The sequence below is a fragment of the Thermobia domestica genome, chromosome 9 (genome assembly GCF_964235325.1).
Source record: "Thermobia domestica chromosome 9, izTheDome1.hap1.1, whole genome shotgun sequence".
NCBI lineage: Eukaryota > Metazoa > Arthropoda > Insecta > Zygentoma > Lepismatidae > Thermobia > Thermobia domestica.
In genome coordinates this window covers 195,198,390-195,218,646 of record NC_137462.1, presented here as the reverse complement: position 1 = coordinate 195,218,646, position 20,257 = coordinate 195,198,390, and the positions used below count along the sequence as shown (strand labels likewise).

The 20,257-nt window shown below is 37.2% G+C and overlaps 1 protein-coding gene across 1 annotated transcript; it reads left to right on the top strand.

Moving 5' to 3' along the window:
* The first annotated feature begins 181 nt into the window (after positions 1–181).
* LOC145661116 (uncharacterized) lies at positions 182–2,455 on the top strand. Its single transcript, XM_081726563.1, has one exon. It carries the CDS (start codon positions 182–184, stop codon positions 2,453–2,455), a length of 2,274 nt encoding a protein of 757 aa, XP_081582689.1.
* Positions 2,456–20,257: the final 17,802 nt, after the last annotated feature.

Below are 20,257 nucleotides of genomic sequence, written 5' to 3'. Positions count from 1 at the left end.
TACTGAGTTATTGGAATCCATCTCTGAAGAATTGAGAGAAACACAACTTCCATTACGCTTAGACGATAAGGGTCAAATCAAAACATTAGGATTACTTTGGCATCCAGCAACTGATCAACTTCAAGTGATGAATGGATTCACTCTAAATCAAAGGTCGAATAATAATTTAACAAAACGCAAGATGTTGGGTATTATTGCTTCAATCTTTGATCCGTTGGGAATTGTTAGTCCAATAACAATCGTATGTAAGATAATTCTTCAAGATCTGTGGCAAGCAGGATTGGAGTGGGATGAAACACTTCCTAAAGAACTACAGCAAAGATGCAAGACAGTACTTGAATTCATTCCTTCATTATCAGATATCAGTGTAGACAGAATGGTTCTTCAGTTTGGTACCTTGATAGACATTCAAGTTCACGCTTTCTCAGACGCTTCAGAAAAGGCTTATGGGACATGTGTGTATTTAAGATCGGTCAACAAGGATGGTCAAGTTACTTCGATGCTATTATGTGCTAAGTCCAAAGTGGCGCCCATAAAGAAGATTTCCCTGCCTCGCTTAGAGTTATGTGCAGCAGTGTTGTCATCAAAACTTGTCAAGAAGGTAACTAAGGCATTAAAACAACGAATATCCCAGGTATATATGTGGACAGATTCTATGGTGGTCTTAGCATGGTTAAGAGCAAGTCCAAATAGATGGAAAACATTTGTTGGCAATCGAGTTGCTGAGGTACAAGAAGTGGGAGGAGAATGGAGACACGTCGCTTCAAGTGAAAATCCTGCAGATATTATATCAAGGGGAACAAGTCCTGACAAGTTAATACATAATAACTTGTGGTGGAACGGTCCTAAATGGTTACAGTGTTCTTCACTTGATTGGCCTAAGACGGAGCCTGCCCCACTCAGAGAGATTCCTGAACAGAAGAAATTAAAATCAAGTTACTTAGTGACAACTCAAGATAAAAGTATGATCGAAAGATTCTCTACTTTGAACAAACTTCAGAGAGTCTTGGCTTATTGCGTGCGGTTTTTCAAGAATGCTAAAGTAGAAGCATCGAGAAGAAATGTAGACGCTCTTACTTTGGAAGAAATTGAAGAAGTTTTAATCAGACTAATACGAGAAGTTCAAAGTTCAGTTTATGCTAAGGAAATGGCTGATCTTAAAGAAAGTGGAAGAGTTAGCAATAAGAGCAAACTCTTGTCTCTCAATCCTTTCATATGTGATCAACAATTACTAAGAGTTGGTGGAAGATTAAAAATGTCTGAACTTGAATTTGACGCTAAACATCAAATTATTCTACCACCAGATCATCACCTAACAAGACTAATTATGGAACATGAACATAGGCGATTGCTACATTCTGGATGTCAGTTAATGCTAGCATCACTAAGGCAAAGGTATTGGATACCTAATGGTAAAAATGCCATCAAGAAAGTTATTAGAAGGTGTATTACATGTCAAAGATTAAAGGCGTCTGGACCAGAACAATTAATGGGACAACTACCAAAACATAGAGTAGAACTAACAAGACCTTTCACAAATTCTGGAATTGACTTTGCCGGTCCTATTTACATTAAAACTGGTACCAGAAGGTCAAAAACAAAGGTGAAGTGCTACATTGCAGTGTTTGTGTGTTTAGCAACAAAGGCTATCCATCTCGAAGTTGTGAGTGATCTTACTAGTCAGGCATTTTTAGCTGCTTTGAGAAGATTCATATCTCGTCGAGGTAAATGCAAGCATATCTATAGCGACAATGGAACTACGTTCATTGGTGCCAACAAGGAACTTCAAGAAGTCGAAAAGTTGTTGCATACAGCTGACCATCAAGAAAGGATTAAGAATTTTGCAACTACTGAAGGAATCCAATGGCATTTTATTCCGCCATATTCGCCCAACTTCGGTGGTCTTTGGGAGGCTGCAGTTAAGTCCTTTAAATACCACTTAAGAAGAGTCATGGGAATGTCATATCTCACGTTTGAAGAGTTAACAACATTAACCACACAAATAGAAGCTTGCTTAAATTCGAGACCTCTTGTAGCATTATCCAATGATCCTAATGATCCAGTAGCATTAACTCCTGGTCATTTTCTTATTGGTCAACCATTGACAGCGCTACCAGAACGAGACTTACATCACGAGAAGATTAGTTCAATTCAAAGATGGCAAAGGATCCAACAACAATTTCAACAGTTTTGGAGAAGATGGTATATGGAATATTTGTCACAACTACAAGGAAGAAATAAGTGGAAGAGAAGCTGTGCAAACATACAGCCAGGTCAATTGGTGGTTCTCAAAGAAGATAAGCTACCTCCTCTATCGTGGAAATTGGGAGTCATCACTGAAGTGCATTCTGGACCTGACGGTTTGGTTCGAGTGGCTACTGTTAGAACTTCCAATGGTTTATATAAACGCTCAATTAGAGGACTTTGTGTTTTACCAAATAATGATGAATCGTAATGTCATTCATGTTAAAGTATATTTATTTTCTGTTTCAGTCTATTTTATTTGTTGTTATAAAAAGTTTGTTTTCTTTTCTTTTTTTAAAAAAAGGTCTCTAGCCCTTTTTTGGCGGGCGGCATGTTAAGTCTTATATTATGTAGTAATATTTTTAAGAACTGGAAACACTGTTTTTACGAATTTTAGATTGCATTTGTTATTCAAGATGGAAAGTGTTGAAGAGAGAAGGTGCATAATGCACGAGGCACGAACATTTCTTCCAGAATTGTAAAGTTAAGTTTGTTATTTAAGTGCAATGAACACAGTGAAGTTGTTATATGTACTTTGTGGTTTATTTTAAGTGTTAGTTGAAAACCAGCGATTAGTAAGGTACAATAAAAACTAAAAACAAGTATTGGAAGTTTCCATTGTTAGAAGACAGTCCATTACCAGTAAAGTAAATGGCGCACGTTTAAGAACATAAGCATAAACACTGCTAATCAATTTTTAATCCAAGAGCATGCATTATTTCAGTTTTGTGTCTTGTGTTTGATACTACTCTGATTTTCCACTTGGGCAAAGCTGCTTAGACACTTTACTTCGTCTGTTATTTCTGTACTTCAGTGATTACATTTTTGTTTGTGGTCTCATATTTTGATTTAAACTAGTTCGCATCGTGTACTATATGTACTTCTCTACATCCAAGAGTAATATAGGAATTCATATAGGTCTATCCTCAAACGTTGGCAACACTGTGCCTCAAGACTTCACAGGTATGGTTCTACTTCTAATTAGATTTTCTAGATGTTATAATTTGTGTTTCGTGCCATTTAACAAAACTTCATTTTGTGTTCAGTTGGCAACACTGCATTACATATGAGGTTATTGCGCATGTCTGTGGCTACAATGTTTACTTACTATACTGTTGTGTAAATGTTATTTTGATTACTTTAATCATTTTGAAGTTCTTTCTGTATCAGTGTATCTTTTGCATTGCTATCTTCACATGATTCTAGATCCTTCTTTCTTCTCTATCTCCTGTATTTCTGGGTGTCGGCCCGTAAAACCTTGGATTTCTCACTTTTCTTCACTCCTTTATCAACTGCGCATTGTTTGATTGGGCAATGCTACTATCAATATAAGATGTTCCCTTGTCAGATCCTGACACACGGACAGTTTTCTTTTACCCCTACATTTTTGTAACCTTTTCATAATGGAATTTTTTTTTCGTTCATACTATTTAGCACATGAGATCGTTTCTACAAAGTAAAAATAAATCTGCAATGCGGTGCAGCAGACTCTACAACATATTTCGAACAGAAAGTAGTGTCAACTGGATATACACGGCAGACAACTACTGCAGTCTTTTGCCCGATAAACTCATAAACCGTTATGATTGGCGAGTTCTTTCTAAATTTTTGGTATTTAATATTAACAATGTAAATGTAAATGCGTTACATTTACTTTTTGTGTAGTTAATATGCAAATTAAGGAATTTTTACAATGCCACAAGAAAGCAGGTATACTTTGCCTCCTAAGGGCTGTTGGGCCTGGACTTATAAGCATATCCAAATAATAAAATGTAAACGTCCCAGTCTGTATGTCACGCTAATTTTAAAAATAAGTCATGCTAATATAAGTCGCTTTCTAAAAGTACTGGAGAGAAAACTATCGGATCTCATCCTAAACGAAGAAGAAAAAAAAACTACACTTCTTCGCTGGAGAAAGCGGACATCTTTGGCGGCTAACGTAGATGGGGTCAGACTGACTCCCAGGCTAAGAAGTTAGCCTCCTACCAAGTACCAACGACATTCTCGGAGGGTGGTGGTGGACATGGGCGTCAGCAGCATATGAACTTTGGGGAGGGGGACAAACTACCGAAGGGACTGAGATGTATAGAATACCAGGAAAGCGGGGGATCGGAGGTCTATCCCCGTAAAATAAAAAAAATGGTCTTCCACATTGTATTTAAAATCATTTTTGACTTAAAAAAACAAACAAAAAAAATTTCTAATTTTTACCTTTAATAGTCTACTTTATATTAGAAAATGTGATTCTAAAAAAATACAAAGATGCACTTTACAGTTTGTTTGCTTATTCAAAAAATAAAATTCAACCTTGGTTTACAATTTTAATTACATTTAAATGATGCCAAATGTATGTCGAAAACAAAATAATGATAAGAGTCAGTATGTAATAAATACCTACACATTGATCACGAAATATCAAAAGTGCTAATAACAGTGTCAGAAGTACCTAAAGGACATGAAGAATTGCAATGAAACTTTGTGTAAGAACAGTACGCAAAATATAAACGAATACATGTTTTGTATTTTCTGCAGAAAACGGTTTTAGGTGACAAAACCCCCCACCTAAATTTTTGAAATTTGACACTCGAAAGGTAAAAAGAAGTGGACAGAAGTAAATGAAATTGCTCACAGATATTGTAGACGCAAAATGAGGGAACACGTGTTTCGTATGTTCCTGAGAAAAAAATGGTTGAGAGGGGCACAGACTCCACCAAACCTTTGATCACGAAATATCAAAGTGATAATAACAATATGTCAGATGTGCCTAAAGACATGAAGAATTTCAAAGAAACTTTGTGTAGGGACACGTAAACAATAAACGTATATGTGTCTCTTATTTTCTGCGGAAAAATATATGTAGAGAGGCAAAAAAAAAAAAAAAAAAAAAAAAAAAATTGAAAGTTGACGCCCGAAGGCACGAAGAAGTGATTCGAAGTGTGAACAAAATTGTGCACAGATAGTGTGAACTTAAATTGAGGGAATGCGTGTTTCATATTTTCCCGAAAAAAAAAAGAAAGAAAGAAATAAGTGGTTGGGTCACAGATCCTTCCAAACCTTTGATTATGAAATATCAAAAGCGGTAATAAATATACGTCTGAAGTGCCTAAATTACGTGGAGAATTGCAACGAAACTGTGTTAAGAGACAATACACAAAAAATAAGCGAACACCTATTTTTTAGTTTGTGTTGGGAAAACTGTGTAGACACCAAAGTCCCCCCAAAAATAAATATTACCGCAGAAGCACAGGAAGAAGTGGATCGCAGCGAACGAAATTGTGCATAGCTATTGTATGTATGTAAAATAAGGCAATACGTGCTTCACAAGTATACGTTAGAGAGCGCAATGTTCAGTCTTTAAACTTGAACTTTTGAAAATAGAAGCACGACACACTCGAAATTCACTGTATTGATTCCTACTTTTAGGTCATATATCTATTGGTAAAAGTTCACTATTTTCACACTAGCTGTTTCCTATCTATAGCGTATTTTATAGTACTTCGGGGAGTTCATTTAACACTTACAGTGTTTTCCCGCATAAACAAAAATGGGTGTCGATTTATTTTTTGTTTACTGTTGTTGTGCCAAATTTGAAGCAAATCGGTTAGGGATGCTTGGGAACAAGAATTGCCTTATTTTACGTATACAATATCTACACACAATTTCATTCGCTTCGGTCCAGTCCTTCCTGCACTTCTGTGGTATATTTACATTTTTCGGAGGGTCCTTGGCCCCAACACTGTTTTTCCGCAAAAAAAGTATAAAAATACGTGTTCGCTTATTTTTTGCGTATTGTCCCTACACAAAGTTTCGTTGCAATTCTCCATATCCTTTAGGCACTTCTGATGTATATTTATTTGCACTTTTGATATTTCATAATAAAAGGTTTGGAAGGGTCTGTGACCCACCCACCCCTTTTTCCCCAGGAAAATACGAAACACGTATTCCCTCATTTTTGAGTCTACAATATCTGTGCACAATTTCATTTACTTCGGTTCATTTCTTCTTGCCTTTTGTCAGATAATTCATATACTGACAAAATTATTTACGTGGAAGTTATAGACAATATAACAGATTATTCGCTAATTGGTGGGGGCGCGGTGGCTTAGTGATAGAGCGTTCACCTCCGGTACTTGGGGTCCCTGGCTCGATCCCAGCTCGCGCCGTGTGGACTTTGTGGTGGACAAACACCGTGCTCGTGGGTTTTCTCGGGGTTCTCCCGTTTCCTCCCACTTTCTTCATTTCACTCATTTCTCATTATCACCGTCTCCTTTAGCCTAACCGGCATAATCGTGGGACGTTAAACTTAAAGATTTCATTTCATTTCACTAATTGGTATAAATGTCAAACATACTGCCTAAAGCTCTGCTGATAGTTAAAAGTAACAACTAATACAAATTTTCAGCTCACTTCTGAAATATTTGTGATATCCATGCAAGGCAAGGTACATGCTAGAAATTACAGTGTAGCTGTATCTATCTGATACACAGGATTTTAAAGCAGCTCTGATATCCTTGCTAAGCTATTGTTCTAGCAAATGAAAGGTTTGGCAGATTGCTGACTAGTAATAGTTATCAACATTAGTACTTTAATGGCTTGTTATACACTATGCAAACTGAGTTGTTACGAACCACATAAGATATTGAAGAACACTGTTGTGCTGTTTCTATTCGCGCGTACCTTCGTTTATTAACCTAGCTTCTTATCACCTGGTTTTGTGTCAAACCGGTAACACCGGGCCTGTGTTAACCGTAACACCGAACTATTTTCAAAATTTTGAATTTGTATTATACAGTATATAAATTTAATATTGCGTATATCAAGAGACTGAAAAAAAGATTGTGAAAGTACTCAACACCGTCAATTATAGTAGCAAAAATAAGAGAAAAGTTAAAGTTATTTTGGTATTGAAGTATTGCAGTTATGTAAGCAATTTAAATTGATTATTTGACTCAGGTTTCTTTCTTTCTTTTCTTTTTTTCTTTTTTAAAGAAAACATTTCTTCAAATTTGGTTCCATGAAATCTCGTTCGAAGTTTTCGTTAGTATTTGGGATAGTGTACTAAGCTTGCCAATCTCTGCCTCCGTGTGTTAAGTGCGCCGGCTCTCATTGGACAATAAGACCAGATATATACCAACGACATGTGTCAACTCTACATGCGTTCATCCTTCTAATTATTCCGGATATCCGCGAATACAACAAATTCTACTGTATAAGTAAAAACGAAAACAATACCAGCAAGCACAATCTCACATTCAGCACCTCTTCAAGACACCACAGCTTCATCCACTTCAAGACCTGGGCCTACAGTATCACGTAATATCGCAGCTTTAAACCCGAAGACGTCCCCTGATGATAATTCATCCTCTAAAGACATCATGCAATCTATTAAAGAACTTCTTCAGATTCTAAAGGATTTAAACCTGACCCAATATAGTACAGACGTTACACATCTATATGCCAAAGCTGAAAGCCGCCCTAGGTTAGCTCAACAAATTCACTATCTTCATGGATTTCTTCTCTGAGCAGCCGCCCCAGATTAGCTCAGCAAATTCACCATCTTCATGGATTTCTTCTCTGAGCAGCCGCCCCAGATTATTTCAGCAAATTCACCATCTTCATGGATTTCTTCTCTGAGCAGCCGCTCCAGATTAGCTCAGCAAATTCACCATCTACATGGATTTCTTCTCTGAGCAGCCGTACCAGATTAGCTCAGCAAATTAACCATCTTCATGGATTTCTTCTCTGAGCAGCCGCCCGAGATTAGCTCAGCAAATTAACCATCTTCATGGATTTCTTCTCTGAGCAGCCGCCCCAGATTAGCTCAGCAAATTCACCATCTTCATGGATTTCTTCTCTGAGCTATTACCATGAAGTTAAGAAACCTTTCCAGCACCTCCGCACTTCATCGCTTGTAATAAGATGCATTTTACTGTTTTGTTTTCTATTGTTCTGTATTTTTGTGTTTTGTAATTTTATATTGTACCCAGTCAAACACATCAATAAGTAAATAAATCCTGTTATTTATCTCCAAATGAAACTACAAATAAATGAATACTCATGGAGCAAAAGAAGGCGTTACCTTCTGCAGCCCGCCCACTTTCAGATGGGAATGAAATTGCACTTTAAAAAAAACTAAAATAAACTATCTAGATAGTCATATTCTTACATTTAATACTGTGTAGCCCACTTACGCTAGTTCGAAAGTAATTAGATTTTTAATTAAAATTTCCCATTTTTGTTCTTGTTTTAGTGGCGTTACAAATCTCGCCTTTTAAAGTTACAACTTGTTTTCTTTCTTTCTTTCTTTTTTACTTTAACAAGAAAGTCGTATTTGATTAACTATGATTCATATTTAAACAAAAGAAAAATGAATTTTTAGTCAGACTAAAAAGCTTGGGTATACGCGTGTCTGTGTTGATGGATTATGAGAGATACCGTCTCACCCTCCTCTTGAGATCTCTAATCCTTTGTTCATATCTGGGTGATCAAGTCCAGCTCTCGAGACCCATAAGTCATTCATCTCGCTTCGTACGAGCAACAACCCCCCCCACTTGTAAAGTCTTTCTCTCCAACTCACCGCGACGATTGTAGTAGCGGAGGTTCTAAAATATTTAGTACATGGTTGCTACCATGTATATATATATGTCTATGCATCTATATGCATATACAAGTCCATGCATGACCTCTCAACAGTATCTTCGAGGAACAAAGCCACTAAGATGATCCCTTCATAAATTTCAGATGATTTTCGCGCTGGAAGGGTATACTCGCCCTCACAACAGCTCTTGTAGTTAGTTCATTTACTTTCCCCTTTTGAATTCTGTACGCTGTTAATATGAAACTATTTCTTTTATTAAGTTTTGAGAACGTACTACTTCTAATAAACAATTCCCTTTATGTTTTAATTTTTACTTCATTATTTTGTTTGTTCCATTATAGTAAACCTTTATTATCATATTTGATTACTTTTTATCGATGATAGGAGAGAGGAAAGTACGATGATAGTGAAAATTCGAGATTTCGATGTAAAGTCTCTCTCTCTAACTCACCGCGACGATTGTAGCAGCAGAGGCTCTAAAATATTTAATACGATGATCGTGAAAATTTCGAGATTTCGATGGATTTTACGCGTTTCGTGGCTCCTACATGTCGAAAATTTAATTTTTTGGTATCTGTCCGTCCGTCGACCCGCTTCTCCTAATGTATATACACTCACACTGAGAAAACAAATCGTATGCGTAAAAACGAAGGTTACATGTGTAAATCCTGTAGATTTTGGACTTGAAGTACAGCAAACGTGTAACTGAAAAGGTATATTTTATATGTACTTTCTTTATAAGTGTTCCAAGTAAGCGTACTTTCAGTACGAACGAAAAAACTGTATATAGGTGGTCAGGATCTCACATATAGATGGACGTATGTAACATCCGTATAGGTATGTAATATCCAAAAGACTGTTAAATGTCAGACATCCTGCAACGGCATGATATAACATCTAAGAGCAGTACATACGTAAAATATGGTTAACGTGTGCTCCGTACTTATTTCTGTACTAAATTTAAGGATAACGTATATTTGTACAATATACCACTGTCCGGATAACGGATTTTTCTCAGTACACCTTCAGACTATACAGCTCATTCAGACTAAATTTTAAACTTCAAGGATTTTATATATAGGATTTACCAGAAAAGACATTTTTTTCCCGAAAATATGAGTAGTGGATGAAAATTTGCGATGTTTTCAATTTTGTTATAAGACTTAAATCAATATTCCATTAGCAAATATAATATACTATAAGTTGTTTTTCCACGAAAAATCCAAAAGGGTTACTTAACTTTTGAGGGTAACTTATTTTTTGACAAGTTTCTTGCAAGCGACTCAAGTAGTTGTTATATATATATTTCGTAAACAACCCTACAATATGATGTAAGTAATTTCGGTAGTTTACTTTTGGGGAAAGAGTTTTGGACAATTTTCTGAAAAAATGTTAAAGTAGTTTTGCTCACATTTCATAAACAAATATTGTTTCAAAAAGAATAAACGTATTTCGAATGCATATATTTATTAAACTTTAAGACATACGAATATGAAATTTTACACAAATATTTACGATCCTCTCAAGATCAAATTACAGTTTAAAGATCAAATTACAGATGTTCAATATGTCCTCCATCATCGACACGAATAATGTCACATCGATACTCAAATTCCTCCCTTGGGGGCGCGGTGGCTCAGTGGTAGAGCGTTCACCTCTGTGCTTGGGGTCCCGGGTTCGATCCCAGCCCCCGCCAAGTGAACTTTGTGGTGGACAAACACCGTGCTCGTGGGTTTTCTCGGGGTTCTCCCGTTTCCTCCCACTTTCTTCATTCCACCATTTCATTCGTTACTCATCATCACCGTCTCCTTTAGCCTAACCGGCATAATCGTGCGACGTAAAACTCAAAGATTTCATTTCATTTTTCAAATTCCTCCCATACTCGGGCAAACATGTCCTGCGTCACTGATGTTATGGCAGTACGGATCTGGTTCTTCAACTCTTCCAGGTTCTGTGGGAGTGGTGGTATATAAACGTTGTCTTTAACGAAAACCCACAGGAAGAAGTAACAGGGTGGCAAATCCGGTGACCGTGGAGGCCAGCTGAGACATGCTCCAGCTCCTTGACGACCAATCCAACGGTTCGGTAGAGTTTCATTCAGATATTCACGCACTTGGCAACTTCAGTAAGGGGGTGCCCCGTCTTCTTGAAAAATGAAGTTGTCTTCGTGCAGTCTCGGAAACAACCAGTTTTGTAACATAGCAAGATACTGCTGACCGTTAACCGTGTTTCCATTAAAGAACAATGGGCCGTAAACAAATGATCGGGATATCGCACAAAACACATTGACTTTGGGTGAATCTCGTACATGTTCAATGACTGCATGTGGGTTCTGTAGGCCCCAAATTCGAACATCTTGTTTGTTTACCTGACCACTAACACGGAAAGTAGCTTCATCACTGAACACGATGCATTGTGCAAAAGTGTTATCATTGCCAATTGCATCTAGAATCTCGTTACAAAATGCCATACGTTTGCGTTTGTCATCAGGACGCAGAGCTTGTAACATCTGTAACTTGTACGGCTTCATAACCAACCGACGTTTCAAAACACGCCAAATTGTTGTTGTCGGCACTTGTAACTCCTGACTGGCACGACGAGTTGATTTTGAAGGACTACGTTGGAAAGCAGTTTGAATTCGTGCAACATTTTCTTCAGGAACACTAGGGCGGCCAGGATTCTTTCTTTTATACACACATCCTGTATCTACAAACTGTCGACACCATCTGCGAATGTTCCACCCATTCGGAGGATCAATTTGGTACCTCAACCTGAAATGCCTTTGTACTGTAATCACGGAATTGCACTTCGCAAACTCGAGAACACAAAATGATTTCTGCTGCGGAGTAGAGATTTTAAACATATGACGGTTACCAAGCAAAGCAGAAGACAACTGACGTCTAGCGGCTATTAATATAAACTAGACTATGTATTCGTTCCTCCAATAGGTGAGCCGAGGCGCAGCGATCGATAGTTTGGACAAAATAATTCTTCGTAATACGTATATTCTTTTTGAAACAGGGTGTATTTCAGTAACAATCACTGCTACGGTTTTCAATATCTGTTTTCAGTGTCTTGACCTTGTGGTTCCGATTCCTATTCTTCCTTGGGCGATTAAATTTCCTCACCTGCGCGATATTGTTCTGATATGCTGCATGCAATCGTAGCTCGACAGCAGCTCGAAACTTAGTGAAGGAACCTTACAGGTACTATCAGAGCACGTTCTTACCTGTTCCGCTACACATAATGATTCACGTGCCATACAAAATCTGAAATAATATTTGGAAAAACTTAACTGCCAAGTTTTTATCTAACAAACAGAAAGAAATGGGTGATATGCATAAAGATGACTAAGTACTAGTGAGTATAATCTCACTTCTTGAACGATATTAATCTTTAAGTGAGTTCTTAGTCGTAATTCGTATGCATAAAAAGAACGAATATGCATGAGATTGTTCTCACTGTGACAGGCAGTTCCGTCTCATGTGAACTTGGCCTTGATGACGTTTCATACAGAAATGACGTAATGAAAGCGATGTTTATTTCCTTCCCTTTTCTAAATCAGGAATTCACAAGTGTGTTGCAAGTGAAACCATGTCAGTAAAATTAAAAGGAGTAGCGTTATTTATCCAGCACAAAAGCACGACTTTTTCTTCTGTTGGATTAGATCAATAGTGGTTTTCAAACTTTCCGATAGCGCGGACTCCTATTCATTCGGAAAGTGATCTGTGGACTACCTTGCAATGCTATCTGAAATTTTACATGGTATTAAAAATATATTAGAATTACCACTGACAAGAAAAAGATCAAGAAAAATAATGCAATAAGTAATTTATTCTAAAGATACATGATTGTTCCTTAGTGAACGAAATTTGAGACAGTAACTTTCAAGACTGAACGTTTTTTTTTTATTTTTTAAAAAAGGAAATCCACTTTGAGAAACAGCGTTCTCAAATTAGGGGGTCACTAATGTGAGGAACGAAATTCCTTGTGTTTTTCCATAACTGCATTGAACTCGGGAATAATTTTTGTCACCATCAATTTTAGGTCCGATTCCACATTAAGACGATTTCGCTTTCAACTTTCAATACTGCAAAAAGCAGAAAAGGTCTGCTTACATAAGTAAGTGGTAAGGAAAGACATCAAATGTTGCAATGCCTTTTTAGACAATTCTTCATTCTCACAGCGCACACGCAAACCAATTTGAGTCAAACGTTACTCACAGTGCGGATCTACGAGCATATTATTTTCGAGGGGTTTCTCATTTTTTTAATAAAAAAAAACTAGAATTGGGAGCAGGCTTGATATTTATAAGCATAGGAATTACTAACATAGGAATTTACTTAATTTTTTTAATATATAGAATTGGTGGTAGTGGTGGGAGCTTTCCGCCACTTAAAGATGAAATCCATGAAATTCCGAGGCGTCCTGCAATTTAAATGTACAACTGCTTTTGAAAAAAAAAAAAAAAAAAAAACAAAAAAAAAAAAAAAACGCCCTAACAAAGAAGGAACTTTTCTCACTTGAAGTAGTCCTGTATAACGGCTGACCAGCTTCAGGGCAGAAATTTAGTGAAGTAGGAGAACATTTAAATCTAAAAACATAGTTATAATTTCTAATTGCTTTTTGTTAGTAACTGAAAAAATACTTCTTGCATAACAGCTGTGAGTTTTATTTTATTAAAACACATTTAACTGTTTAGGCGTCGCGGACCTCCTGGCTAGGTGCCAAGAGCCCCCAGCGGTCCGCGGACCCCATTTTGAGAACTACTGGATTAGATTGATTAAAGTACGGCTACTTTCGTTTGAATATTATTACGGTACAGCATATAAAATAGTGACGACCACGTTCTTTGCATTATACGGCCACAACTTTTGTTTCACTTTGAGGAACCAATTCGGAAACATTTTGCATTTGTGATAGGGAAACAAAACGAAAGTGCTAACTTATGCAACAGTAAAAAAAAAAAAAAAAAAAAAAAAAAAAAAAAAAAAAAAAAAAAAAAAACTTACAGTTTAACGTCTCACTAATATACTATTTAGACTAAGGGAGACAATAATTAAACCAAATGAATTATTATGGAAGAATTAATGGAATGAGAAAGTAGAAGAAAATGTGAATACCCCGAGAAAATCCACGGACACAATTTGTCCACCACAACCTCACTTGCCCGGGGATCGAACCAAGGACCCCACGCACTAGAGGTAAGGGCTCTATCACTTTTTTAAAAGTGAACTGATTCACCAAACAAGTAGCAGTAAATTAATTTCTTTATTTTACTATATGTTTACTTCACTGTGCAGTCTACAGTTTTTCCAGTAACTTCCTTAACGACAGGGACACATCGAGTACAGTTAACACTCAAAGGCTCTCTCACCGGTAATCGAACCCGAAAGCTCGTACACCAGAGGCGCATGTGCTAGCCACTAGACCAGCGGGTAGGGCACCACTGAAGCACCGTGCCTCTATCTCATGCAACAGTGCTTGGGGTTTCTGCGGATTTTGAAAAAGAAATGGCAATCTCGTTTCCCGAAAACTTCTAGAAGAGGTTAAAGAACGGGAATCAAAGTTATAAATAAGCAGAAAAAAATCTATTAGCTCACAAATTATAAGAAACAGAAAAAATCATCAAGTACAATCTTGTTCCTCATAAAAGGTTAAGCGAGTATTAGAGCGTACATGTTGGAATCGGAAGTGGACGGAGCACTAGTGATCTTAAAATGGAGTCCACTATGAATTACTAAGTAACAAGAAGTGGTTCCTCTGTACATCACCATATTTCTTCATTATATTTATTTTTTAACATTTAGAATTTTAGATTTTTGAGCTTTCGGCATCGAAGGCCATTTAGCCCGTCACGTATATGAGGGATGACGTCCCTCGGCGAGCACACTATCCGGGGAAAGGGAAGGAAGGAAGCGGCCTGGGACCTATAAGTTAGGTACCACTCCGGCATTTGCCTAGTGCGAATGAGGAAAATCCAGGAAAACCTCATTCAGGATGGCTGACCTGGAAAAGCTGTTACACTTTTTCAACCGAGTGCCTCAACTGGGAATCGAACCCGGGACCACTCGCACCGAAGGTCGCTACGCTAAGCTGGGCCACTATTTTTAACATGTTTTTGTTTATTTATTGTATTTTTTAATCATTGAGAGCGCAACGTGAGAGTAAAAAAACTCTCTTCTTCTTCTCATTATTCAGAGCCCCACCTCTGGTTTCCAGTAAATTCTCAAGCAAACGCTGTGCCATCCATTGTACATTTTGTTTTTAAAATCTATATAGACTTTTATAGTCATGCACATCAGAGTCTCTTCGAACTTTGTACACTTTTCTTCTTGACTACACATCCATAAATTCTGCAATTTCAACCCACTCTAACACACTGTGAACTTGGTACTAAGGTGGCTCACAAAATCTGGAGATTAATTTCAGCTAGTTGAAATTATATTCAACTTTATAAATACGAAAGGTGTGAAATCACAGTTTGATTCATCAGTTCCGAGCATTTAGTCAGGTCCTGAGATCCTCAAGTGACGTCACGTTGTCTCGCTTTTTATGCATTCAACCTTGAGATTAATCTCAAAATGTTGAGCAAAGAGTATGATCTCACTTTTATGCATATCACCCAATATGGTATTTTATTGTTAATAATGTATATGAAACTTCTGATAGATTATTTAATCTAGGAATCACATCTACAAATATATGTCATCATTGTAATCAGATAGACACTCTTAAACATAGATTCCATAACTGTTTAGACATACCATCCATTTGGAAGAGTTTTAGCACTATACTTAGCAGAATATGCCTTCTTTCACCCAACGTTTTAATGCACAGTCATCTCCAAAATGATTGTCGCATATCTACAACTGTCTTGTTGTAAGAATATAATTTGATAATGATTTTGCAGGGTACTTCTAATACTGATACTATGTGTATAATCGGGAAATGTACATTTGTGCTAAATTTCATAGGAAAAGAATTATAAATATGAAAATTAGAATGGGTAAAACAAAATGTTGCTAAATGGACACGAAAGTTTTATTTTCGTTTTATTGTTCTTATTTATTGCTCTTTTGACATGAAATTTGCCACTTACATGTCTTTGCCGATTGTACACATTAGTGATGAGCAAATGCAAGACCAAGACCGGTCTTGGTCTTACTTGCAAGAGTCTTGCAAGTCTTGCTTTTAAGAAATCTTAAGTTTTTCAAATTTAAATTTTACTCTGGATATAAGGGATAATAAATTCTACAATGCTCCAATAGTAACGGAAATACAATGTATGTTTCTACATGTAACATAGTTTATCTTCGTGTAAGTATGATAATAGTGTACAACATAAATGATGACCTTTATTTTTATATTGGGTGCTCACGCTTCGCTACTTATAAGATAAATCACGACGTTTCATAATCTTTTTATATTTTTTAACAGATCCAACACTCCATTGGTTCCCAAACTAGGGAGGCTACCCCTGAAACGAATGAAAGAAAATCAAAACGGTACAGATTATAGAAATACCATGAACTGCAAAATTATTTTTAAACTTAAAGGCGTCAGATTTTTCTTTTCAACCACGATTAGCTTATCATGTATCAAACAAACTTGAGATTTTGTTTTACTGATTCCAATGGGGCAGAAACATGGACATTACGCAAAAGCGATGGAAAAAATTGCAGACTTTCGAAACCTGGGCATGAAAAAAAAATTGAATTAGCCGTGTTAGAAATATTAGCAGTAGGAGAAATAACAAGAATTTTAGATATTGATAAAAAGAGAAAGAGGAACTGGTTGGGATATTGGCTGCGGAGGACGTGTTAGAGGGTTAAATTTGGATTTAAACAGCATCGGAAGTGTCACTGTTTATCTCAGCGACCCCCAAAACTATAGACTTCACTCTAATATCGGTCATTTTCGATCATTTTTAAATATCTCTCCTTTCCCCGTCCCCTAAGCTCCACCGTCAAAGAGATATGACAGAAACCATCTCAGGTCCGAACCTCATCTATGTTGAAAATGTGATCGAGATCGGTTGGGTGTTTCAAGAATTATTAAGTTTTGTTTATTTTTGTATACTTTCCCTCCCCCCCTCCACTCCTAAGTTCTACCGTCAAAGTAATATGATAGAAAACACCCCAAGTCCGAACCTCATCTATGTTGAAAATTTCATTAAGATCGATTGGCTGGTTCAAGAGTGATGAAGTCACAAAGACACTCACTTATACTTTTCTTTTTTTACATACAGGGTGGGCCATTTTAATCAATCCACGGAAATATCTGAAAAATGATAAAACATAGAAGAAATTTTTGAAGTACATGTTATACATTGCTAAGGGGAAAACCAATTCCGCCAAAAGTACCCCTCCCCGCCCCCCGTAAATGGGGGTAACGGGGGGTAACTTTGAAATGTCAAATGGGAACATGGGTCGAGTAATACCTCGTTCGAAAGGTCTTGGAAAACTAAGTAACGCTGTACCAAAAGATGTTTCATATTGTGCATCAGTTTCAAAATGGTCGCCATGATATGGTTCGGAAACTCTAGTACCCGTAGTACGAAAACCATCGAAGGTAAATGAATAAAACAAAATTGAAATACGTTAATATCATAGGGCATATCGAATGGTGTGGTCCCTGTGATCCAAGCGGCCTCCCTGAAGGGGTCTTGGGGGCTAACTTCAAAATTTCAATGTCCGACCGGACAACGGTTCGGGCGTACGCTTGACCTACCCAATGCTGTTTGGAAGACAGACTTCATGGATAGAGAATCGGTGCACAGAGTTAGTGCGGATGGCCATATTTACATTTTGATTAACTATTAGCACTCATGTCATACCGTGAGCTTGAGGGACGAAACGATGTGTACGTATAACCCGAAATGCTTTCTGAATAACCAGCACGCATTGCATAAAAGTTTCTGTGGCGACGGAGATTAGCAAATTCACACGTTTGTAAGTTCCAGCAACTGCATTATTCGACAACTTCTTTCATATAACGTTTCTTCTGTTTTCGCATCAAATCATACTCAGCCATACAGATATGCGTTACCATTCAAATAAAATTTCACCTTTTTTTAGTCACTACAGCGTCATCCTTACAAACAAATGTTTCAACCACTTCATACCTATTTGTAATGTAGCCTTAATTTGCGAATTAAAGTAGAGTTCTCATTTGAACTTTCACTGTTACTTTCCACCCCACTCACATACAGAGCGCAGGGAGAGATTATTTTGTAGGAGTTGGATTTTGAATTTCTCTATATACATTATGGCAATTTTATTCTAATATTTTTTATCTCTGTTGTATTATTCTCGAGCATTGGAACGCCTCCGTGGTTTTCCTATTTAATTTTTGTTATTTTCATTTATGTCTAACCGTATTCATAATATGGGCACTAGACCTTTTCTTAGACACACTCACCATGTCTTGGCGATCATTTAGAAAACGGTGTCTCATGTCGAAAATATTCTTACAGAAGCTGTTTGATATTAATTTGTTTATGTAACGTGATGTTACTCGCTTCCAATTGCTATTTGAAATTTTCAAGTTGGCCCCGGATACCTTTCAGTTGGCCCTTGGAGTCACCCCGACAACACCTCTCGATGTGCCTTACGTCAGTTAGCTACTCCAGTTTTTCTTCTGTTGATTTATCTCCAATCGCTTTCATACTACGGGTACTAAACCTTTTCTCTGACACGGATACTATGTTTCGGCGGCCCTTTGAGAACACTGCCATTTCACCTCAATCGTTTTTTCCTGCAAGACGTTTGATTTTGCAATATTTATCGAACGAGGTACTACTCGACTCATATTACTATTTGAAATTTTGAAGTTAACCCCCGAGACCCCTTCAGGGAGGCCACTGGGATCACAGGGACCACACCATTCGATATGTCCTATGATATTTACATATTTCAATTTTGTTCCATTTATTTACCTTCCATGGTTTTCATACTACGGGTACTGGAGTTTCCGAACCATATCATGGCGGCCATTTTGAAACTGGTGCACAATATGAAACATCTTTTGGTACAGCGTTACTTAGTTTTCCAAGACCTTTCGAACGAGGTATTACTCGACCCATGTTCCCATTTGACATTTCAAAGTTACCCCCCGTTACCCCCATTTACGGGGGGCGGGGAGGGGTACTTTTGGCGGAATTGGTTTTCCCCTTTAGCAATATATAACGTGTACTTCAAAAAAAAATTCTATGTTTTATCATTTTTCAAATATTTTCTTGGATTGATTAAAATGGCCCACCCTGTATATCTCCCTCCTCCCCATCCCCTATGTTGCACCGTAAAAAGTAAAATGATAGAAATCGTGCCAGGCCTGAGCTTCATCTATGTTGAAAATTTGATCGAGGTCGGTCGTGTGTTTCAAGAGTTATTGTTTTATTTATTTTATATATATACTTTCCCCTCCTCCTCCCATAGGTTCTACCATCAAATTGAAACTGTAGAAAACTTTCCATTTCCGAACCTCATACATGTTAAAAATTTGATTAAGATCGGTCTGGTGGTTCAAGAATGATTAAGGCACAAACTTAGTCACTTTTATTTTTATTTATTTTGATTTTTGTATACCTCCCCCTCCTCCTCCTCCCATACGTTGCTCCTTCAAAGTGAACTGACAAATAACATTCCAGGCCCAAACCTGATCTATATTGAAAATTTGATCGATCTCGAGAGGGTGGTTGAAGAGATTAGGAGTCACAAACATAGTCACTTTCAATTTTATCATATAGATTTACTGCTTTAGTATGTTACATCGCTCAATCCTCGATGTGCCGTATACCTAAGGAGGCTAAAAGTTATATTGATAAACAATTATTCAACGTACAAGCATCCCCCCATGAAATCAAACTTGCGGTCAGATGCACTAAGTTTTTGTCAATGTCATGAAAATGTTATTTCGATATTAATTTTATGAGCACATATTAAAAATTTCCAACGGATGCTTGAGTCTCGAAGCCAAGGCCATACCCATGTAGTCGGCACCTATGCTGTACGGGATTACCGATGTTCAATTTCTACATTTGTCTTCAGTTTTGGAAGAAGAACATCACTAGTATGCTTTGAAATGAAATGAAGTATCTAGTTTAACGTCCTACAGTTATGCACCAAGGCTAAGGGATACAGTGATGATGAAAACTGACTGAAATGGTGGAATGAAGAAAGTAGCAGGAAGCGGAAAAACCTGAGAAAACACACGCACACGATGTTTGTCTACCAAAATAGCTTACATGGCGCAAGATGCCAATCTTGAAAATGAGCAATATCTACAGAAAATGCGAACAACCAATTCAGGAAACGATATACTGTAGCTATATGCCACAGGGGCAGATCGACTCACACGGATTGCATAAAACTACTGGGAACACATTCACCCCAGTGACATTTTTACTGAAGC

Coding starts and splice junctions, on each gene's coding strand:
- LOC145661116 (XM_081726563.1), top strand. CDS start 182: ATGTTGGGTATTATTGCTTCAATCTTTGATCCGTTGGGAATTGTTAGT.